Source organism: Pollicipes pollicipes, unplaced genomic scaffold (genome assembly GCF_011947565.3).
Source record: "Pollicipes pollicipes isolate AB1234 unplaced genomic scaffold, Ppol_2.1 Scaffold_3447;HRSCAF=4054_pilon_pilon_pilon, whole genome shotgun sequence".
NCBI classification, from domain to species: domain Eukaryota; kingdom Metazoa; phylum Arthropoda; class Thecostraca; order Pollicipedomorpha; family Pollicipedidae; genus Pollicipes; species Pollicipes pollicipes.
The window spans coordinates 37402656-37411429 of NW_023596297.1; the positions used below are offsets into that span (position 1 = coordinate 37402656).

General features: G+C 48.2%; 2 protein-coding genes across 2 annotated transcripts in view; one reads left to right on the plus strand and one right to left on the minus strand.

Annotated features, from left to right (window-relative positions):
* Nucleotides 1–2232, plus strand: part of LOC119092613 (uncharacterized) — a 4888-nt gene extending 2656 nt beyond the window's left edge. Inside the window, exon 2 of the mRNA XM_037215574.1 lies at nt 1090–2232. The gene's annotated coding sequence lies outside the window, so the exon portion shown is untranslated. The remainder of the gene's footprint in view (nt 1–1089) is intronic.
* Nucleotides 1–6078, minus strand: part of LOC119092611 (N-acetylgalactosaminyltransferase 6) — a 50890-nt gene extending 44812 nt beyond the window's left edge. Inside the window, exons 1-2 of the mRNA XM_037215567.1 lie at nt 6059–6078; nt 1075–1181 (exon numbers count right to left, since the gene is read on the minus strand). Coding sequence (XP_037071462.1) covers nt 1075–1168 — 94 coding nt within the window. The 5' untranslated portion in view covers nt 1169–1181; nt 6059–6078. The remainder of the gene's footprint in view (nt 1–1074; nt 1182–6058) is intronic.
* Between the last annotated feature and the right edge of the window lie 2696 nt (nt 6079–8774).

Here is an 8774-nt window from a genome sequence, read left to right on the forward strand (position 1 = left end):
CTATCGCTCCCCTATTGCTCTCTATCGCTCTATTGCTCTTCGCCCTCTCTCTCTCTCACCCTCATCTCTCTCTCTCTCTCTCTCGTCTCTCCTCTCTCTCTCTCTCTCTCTCTCTCTCTCTCTCTCTCTCTCTCTCCTCTATCTCTCTCTCTCCTCCTCCTCCTCCTCCTCCTCCTCCCCTCCTCCTCCTCCTCCTCCCTCCCTCCGTGACTTCCTTCCTCCCCTCCTCCTCCTCCTTCCCTCGCTCCCCTTTCTCTCTCTCCCTCCCTCCCTCCCTCCCTCCCTCCCTCCTCCCTCCCACCCCCTCCCACCCTCCCCACCCCCCCCTCCCTCCCTCCCTCCCTCCCTCCCTCCCTCCCTCCCCCTCCTCTCTTTCTCCCTCTGCTTGTCAACAGTGAGTGTATTACCGGCAATACAGGCCAGTCTGGGGCTTCAAGTTGACCGGCACTCGCCTGCGAGCTTAAAACATAGCTGCGCCTTCTTCAGCGTATAAGGATTTGTTCTCCGGGACCTACAGCGGACAGAAACGTGCAACGAAGCACCTGGTGAAGGCGTTTGCAAATTGTCATGTCATCTCAACACCGTCCGGCACGAAGGCCCATTAATTCGACGGGAAACGGCCCATGCCACGATTCCTATGCATGCAATACGCTTTCGCTTTGAACGAGAGAGATTGAGCCGTCAAGAGCATAGATGTCGCAACGTAGTGCACTGTAACCGACATTGAGATGAAACACAGTCGCACTTTTCGTCATACTTTGGGCATCATGCACTAATAGTCTGCACAGGTCCGTGGTCCCACATGTCGTCGATGATAATTCTCGGGCGCCATGCCCGAGGGCAGCCCATTGTGAGGTGAAGCTATTGAAACAGAAGCCCGCGCATGCTACATGTCAGTGCACCGCTACCTGCAAAGAATCAGAGACTAATGCTGCAACGCAGTGAGGAAATCTAGTTGCACAATTTTACATGGGTTACTGGCTTCGTTTGTTTTAGTCTTGGTGTCATCTCTTCCACCGTAACGTTCACTTCAGCTATCATCTCGCGCGTTCCATAGTGCAAAATACAACTTACCGGCTCTTGTTGCAGCCATGCTACGCTGGATTCTCGAGAACCCATCGAAGGAAGGCCTGTTCGATGAAGGGGACGTGCGGGCCTGGGATGTCATCCACCTCGGCAGGCTGAAAGCGAATCCAGATGTACTACTATCTCTGGGACATCGCTTCACCCGATCTGCGTGGAAGATGCTCCTGGCTGGGGTGGACCAGTTCGATGAAGAACGTGATTGGTTGTGTGGTTGTGGGGAGGACCACCTGGTTGGTGCCTCCGTGCAATGTGGTGTGTGTGAAATGTGGTTCAGCACGCGCTGTTCTGTTGGTTATGTTAGGGGTATGGGTGCATGTGTATGTTCACTGTGCAAGTAGCGGTAGTTTCCCCCAGAGCAGAGGTTGCCTTGAGTGGCAAGTGAAAAGTTTAGCCGTCTTCCTTTGGAGTTAAGAGAATTGTTACATTGTTTTAAGTTGGCCATATCAGATGCAGTGCGACAATGGCCTGCCCTAGCCGTCGGTAGGTCGTCATGGATCTGTGAATGCCATGACAGCATGGGTGCATTTGTGTTTGGCGCAGCATATTGGTTAATTATGTGTAGCTGTACATAGTTACGTTGTAGTGGGTCGATGAACAGTTACCTTCTTTTGGCACCAAACATAATGTCGTTGCGTTTGGACGTGTCATGTCGTTGTCCCTGACTTGCTGTGACACGGCTGACCAGCGGCGGTGGATGCATAGCTTTAGCTGTCATTTCCGTTTGATAAACATATGCGTTTTATACATTATGCTTTACATTTGTTTTATAAATTATGATTTACATATGCCTTTTATATATAACACTTGTATACATATGCAATATATATGCAATAGCAGTCCGTTGTGTCCAGATTGTCACCCAACGATGAAGCAGTCGTTTTCTGGTAACCACAACATTGGCATCCAGATAGACGCGATGCATTCAGACGACAGGTGATTCGGCTGGCTGTTGTGGCCGCAAGCCTAAGAGGAGCTACTGTTGGGCACTGTGGGACACTGACCGCCACAAGGGCTTCTCGTTGTCGCCGGGGCCCAGACCAACGCAATCCTCGGGCTCGGCCTCGTCCACGCTTGGGAAGCGGGCTCTCAGGGCTCAGACCGGCACGAAAACACTGTTCGGTGTTGGTGATGTCTTGCCGGAATAGGGGCCCACATTGCCCTAGAGGTCCCCAACCGGTGGTAGAGACGTTCTGACTGATACTTGAGGTCACGGTGCTACCAGCGGAGGGTCGTAACCTACAGCCAGCACTACGGCCCTTCAGTCTTCCTCCCAGGCCCTTGAGCTTTGGTCCCAAGGTCTTCGGATTCCCTCGAACACGGCTCTTGACGGCCTCGGGGCACCTTCCCAACGCGGGACCTTACGTCAGGCACTTCGGGACCCTGGGCGACATAGGAACCCCGGCTTTGTCGTTGCTTTAGAAATGGGTCTTCAGACCCAGACTGGCAAGGAGCCGGATATTTGGTTCTGGTGGTGCCTAACCGACCGTTGGGCTCTTATCGACGCAGTGGTCTCCTGCAAACGATGCAAAGAGCGCTCTGACTGGTATCTGTAAGCCCAGCCAGCAGCGTCAGGCACCTTAATGCGCCCCCGAGTCAGACCTTTGGACACGCAAAACGGGCCCTTAATCGTCGATACCAAGGGGTCTGAACCAGCCATTTTGGATCCTAAGGGGGGGGGGGGGGGCGTGCTATCTGTGCCGCCGCTGTCTGTGCCACGGGGGTATCGTGTGAGATGATTCAAGTGGTATGCAGGTTTTACAATTGTGATACTAAAAACTGCAAGGCAAGGCAATCCTCGGGCTCGGCCCCTGATGCCGCTGTTCCCTTTTTGTCCAGTTCCCACGCAACCTGTGATGGCTTTGCCGTTGCGACGATGATGCGAGACTGTGCAGCATGGGGAAAAGCGCACTAGTACCTGTCGACGTACTGCGAGATATACCAATGCATGAAGTGTAAACGATTTTATGACGTGGTGTTCATCTGTGGTTTACGTGATATCGACAGTACCGCGCCGAACCACGCCTGATTGCCGCCAGAGATGGAGGACGTAGGCAACATGCTTTCTACGTCGCCATCACAGATTCGGCGATAAGAAAGTGCCACTGTTACTTTCACCGACTATGTTTTAGTGTCAGCAACCATTGGCTGAGAACAGGCAAAATTTGGAAGGTACTCACCTGCGCTTTATGGCACAGGTGCGGCTCTGGTACCCTCGGTGCCGAGCTGGCGCCGAGATGCTGCTATGTTGCATAACGGGTGATTGAAATGGGCCATTCTCTGCCGATTTCGGGTCCCGAGATACAACTGCTTGTCAGTTCGCCGGGAGAAACGAAATAGCCCTGCTGTGTTTCGACCGCGCCATACCTAAGAAGGGTGATATGAACTCAGCAAAATCAAAAATTTCGAGTTCGCATTTTCTCAGATGCACGCAATATACACAAAAGAACACATTAGAGGCCACGGCTTCGTTAAAGCATACATCTTCTCCTCCAACAAGACTATAAGAAGACTATTTCTTCTCCGAATAGGCCAAACCAGCTGGAAGGTTTATCAATAATTTATTGGCTGGCGCCCCAGCCGAGCGCCCCGGGCTGGAAAGCCGGGAGACACAACTCTCACAAAGCTTTTTCGGGAATTCATTGCCCAAGTTGGAAATATATATATATATATATATATATATATATATATATATATATACATATATATATACATATATATATATATATATATATATATATATATATATATATATATGCAAACAGAGTCAATGGGCACATCTGAAAGAAATGACAATTAGAAATCATGCTGACTTGAAAGGTCAAGGTCAGGGCAAAGGTCTACGGACCCCCATTACATGTTTGCAGGGGCTGTCAATTGGAGCGTTTCATTTCCTCAAAGAGTATATGCTCTTTGGCTAAATGAGGATGCTGTGTCACGAACATGTAGATGCACAATGGGGTCAGGTCAAGACCATTCTGTATGTTGGCATTCTGATTTGCTGTATTCATGTGATCTATGATTCAACATATTTTCACGTCCATTTTGATCGAGTTATGCAGCTTACATGTCAGCTACAATTTTTTTCCGGTCATTACATAGTCAAGATGTCGGTAGAATGTCAAGATGAGGTCATATGGGGCCAACATGACGCACAGTATGCTAGTCATGTCATGCATGTTTCCGGATTGCGTAGCCCATGGGAATCCAATAAAATCACTTGCAATCTTGCATTGTGTCATCTTAGTGCCTGAATAGATCAAAACCTGTCATTTGTTACAGCTTACTATGACCTTTGAAAGGCAATCAATAGCCATGTACACGTAAGGAAATTGATTTTGAACCTGCTGCATAAAAAGCTACTACTCTGCTCACATGTTATCTGAAATCAAGATTTCATAATTTTCAAAGAGGTAGAGATTTCAATTTGTCAGCAATAGAGGAAAGCAAATTTTTTGTAACAATTAGACAGTACCTAGCGCACAGCTCACCTTTATTTATGCATGAATAACACACTCTAGCATGATTTTGTCAATACCATGAGCAGCCATACTGTGCCCTTATTCTAAACATCAATGGCAATGAGACATAAGTAAAAGACCTGGTCACAGCATCTCTTTTCTCTACAACATGCATAGTTCTCACTATTGGTGGCTTGGGGCACCAATGCTTGCTCAATTTCTATTCACAGTAACACAGTTTTCTGACAGTTCTCACTGTAAGGATGCAGACACCCTCTTTCCATGCCTCCCTATTGGGTACCTAGCTCTGACAATTTAATTGCAGGACCCTGGCATATCTAGGCATTAAAAGTAGAGCACTGTAGTAATCATTAGCCTTCAGTGGAAGAGCTAACCTTTATAATACCTTTGATATAATTGGACTCATACAGCAAGTTATGAAGCCTGGACTTCAAAGCATGCAATAGAACAGCTGCAAAAATGTCATATCTGATCACTTTCATGGAAATAATACATCCATCACATAATGTGCCTATGTGCACTCATATACCTAAGGAAGATGACATGATGATGAAAAATTGATGTGACATGGGATTCAGTCCCCAAGATGACCATAATATGTAATCAGATGAGATCACAACCCAATCCTATCTATAAATATTCACAGCATTACAACTTTTGCTAGCTGTCATTTGTCATGCTCATATTTCATGCCTCAAAATGGTTTTACATGAGAGATCAAAAGAGGTTGATGATGATGATTTGAGCTTTGGAGCACACAGACTCTGTTGGTCATATGGCACCCACAACCTGCTTTTTATATGACAGTTGCCTGAAAAAGCAGGGAGATAAGGTTACATTTGATATACAGCATGTAATTGTGTTTCTTCAAGATAACTAAAAATGTGACTGTCATGTACTGAGCTGGTGTCATCTCACAACATACCACAGAGCATTTGATGCAAGGACCCAGATCCAAAATGGCGCACACGTTTCCCCACATAACAGGCATTGGTGAGTTGGGTATGTGTGCCCTATTCTCAGGCGGCATAGCGTCACTTCCTCCCGCCTCACCTTACAACAGCTGGATGCCCATGGTCCCAACCAGGGCTTTATCTGTCTCAGTTTATTGGAAAAAAGGAAAAAAGGGGCTAGTTATCTGAGCAGTCAGGACTAATTGAAGACATGCATCATCTTTACAACACGTAATAACAACAATGTAGTATATTGTGTACCACCAGGTTCATACATGTCTTAAAAAATGCAGCTATAGAAACACAACACACACAAACACAGTGCAAGGCAAAACACTCAACTCCCTGCAACTAGCGGCACAATGCCACCTTACACTAAAATCATGGAGAAGAACCTGTGCCTTTAACATCACCAACAGGTTTACGTCTGTAGGTGTACTTTCCTACCTAACGTTAGAAAAAATCATTGCACACCATTCGTCGTGTTCAAGGCGGCACATATCGTAAATCATCTCAAAACAGGTAGAATCATGCTCCTACCTTCGAATTTTAATAACTTCGATGGCGAGCTCCCGAGCGCCGCGCGCACCGCACCGCCTGGACCCCCCAGCGCCGTTTCTGCGTTGCCGTTGCGTAAATACAATATTTCTGCTTACCAAGAATTCTACAAAATGTACGGGACCAAGGTAAACCATTCGTCGTGTTTAAGGCGGAACATATCGTAAATAATTTCAAAACAGATAGAATCATGCTCCTACCCTCGAATTTTAATAAATACGATAGCGAGCTCCAGAGCGCCGCACGCCCCGCACCGCACTGCCTCGACTTCCAAGCGCCGTTTCTACGTTGTTGCGAAAGCACAATATTTCTGCTTATCAAGAACCATAGAACATGTACAGGACCAAGGTAACAATAATAAAGCAACCAAAATCGTTTCTTATCGAGTTTAGGTACATTTATGAAACACGCAGGCCAGAACAGTCCAGAACATATCCTAACCTAACCTAACTTTTTATGGTTCGCAGTAGATATGGTTTATAGTTATAGTATGGTTTATATAGTATAGTTTATAGTTATAGTTATGGTTTATAGTATGGTTCGCAGTTAATATGGTTTATATCGTAAACATGGCTATGGTAAATACGGTTTACGCTAAGTAAATATTTTTATGGTTCGCAGTTAGGTTATGGTTGCCCTGCCTTAAACATGACGAATGGTTTACTTTGGTCCCGTACATTTTGTACAGTTCTTGGTACGCAGAAATATTGTATTTACGCAACGGCGACACGGAAACGGCGCTGGGGAGTCCAGGCGGTGCGGTGCGCGCGGCGCTCGGGGGCCCCGCCATCGAAGTTATTGAAATTCGAAGGTAGGAGCATGATTCTACCTGTTTTGAGATTATTTACGATATGTCATGCCTTAAACACGACGAATGGTGTACAATGATTTTTTCTAACGTTAGGTAGGAAAGTACACCCTGACCGGTTTACGAATGGCTACCGCACACACAAACAGCATCGTGCACAATACACTCATCTAGCTTTCGTGCACACCACACAAAAGCTTCAAACACACCATAATTTCAGGCACGACCCAAACACGCTGCCTGGCGCGTCACAATCAACTCTTGAGTTGGCATATTTCCGAACGGTGCAGGGGGACATGTTGAAACACTGCCATAATTCGTTGTCCTACAATATCACAGTGATCGTTTGATGTCAATCACCTATAGAACCAACTTTTCGCACGGGATTCCGCATTTTTGCACTTAAATGCCTCCAACGCTGCCAATTCGCGTATGCTTGACACGTACAACCATCTGAAAGATTTTTGGAGGGCGTATAAGCCCGGTGCGTAACCGCCCTCCGTTTTGGAGGGCGTATAAGCCCGGTGCGTAACCACCCTACGTTTTGGAGAGTGTATACGCACAGCCTATAATAAAATGATAAAGGTAAAATAATGAAGGACATAAGGGTAATTGAGGGGGCGCGGGTCGCACCCTCAAATACCAGCCAGAGGGGCCCCGGGGGCACCGATTGGGCCCCGACCTGGGCCTGGGAGCCCATTTCCCAAGGAGGGTCAAGGTCAGAACCCGCGATTTACATTGATCAAAAAAGCCAGTGCGCCCCGAGCCAATGAGGGGCCCCTGTGTCGGCCAGGGACACACAGCGCCTAACCGGAGGTCCGGTGTTGACAAGGGCCCCCTAGTTGGTCAGGGAGTGTACGAGGGTGCCTGAAGATGGACCGGTGTGCCCTTCAAGACTGACGATAAACGGGCCGATGGGGAGGCTAAATGACCGTAAGGGTCGAAAGGCTGCGGGTCATCCTGGCCCGTATGGCTGGGATCCCAAATGTCAGCCAATATGCCCCTTTCGCCGATTGTGAACCCCTGGAATAGTGCGGGCACCTCTTTCGGCCGGAGACCACTACAACGAATAGTTGACTCCGTGTTGCTCTGAGCCCTGGGGCCCCATTTCTTTAGCAGGAACGAGACCGAGGCCAGCGATTTGCGTTGGTCGGAGTCCCTATTACAATGAGTGGTCTTTTGACGGTCAGGCTTCCAGTGTCCAACAGAGGGCCCTGTGACGGAAGGAGTCCCGAGTCGGCCAGAGGTGACCCGGGGCCCCTGCGGGGCCCTTCACTCCGTTTTAGCCAAGGATCCGTTGGCCAAACATGGGTCTCTGTGACAGTCATTGGATCACCTGCGGTTATCAGAGATCTTGCTGCCCCAATGAGGGCTCTTGCGCCTATTCCGGATCAAATGCCCCGGCCAGAAGCCGCCAAAGGGCCTTCCGCACCAGGGAGGCCACCAATGTAGGACGTACATCTGTGAGGGCCTCCGGATGAACCCATCGGGCGAACCCGCCTCCATGTCGTCAGAATGGCAGCTGGTAGACACTCCGGGCTGGGACGAAATGATCTTTAAGCAATCACCCGGAAGGGTCGTGTGCACCTAACTTTTCACTAATGTTTACACATTTTACACATTACATTACACACGTTTACACATTACACATTTTCAATTAATGTTTACACAAGTTGCTGGCCTTATTTAGATTTACGGTCAACCTTTACGGGATCCTCAATACCCCTGTAGGGCGTGGACTCCCTCCCCTGGAGGGACGGAGTCCTCTTTATCTTTAGTCCTCCCTCTGGCGTTAGAAACTACGCTGCTGTTTGGTATGAAAAGCCGGAATTAGAATTCACGCCGTTTAGAATTGAAGCAAGCCGCCATCATCACGCCACACCGATAGAC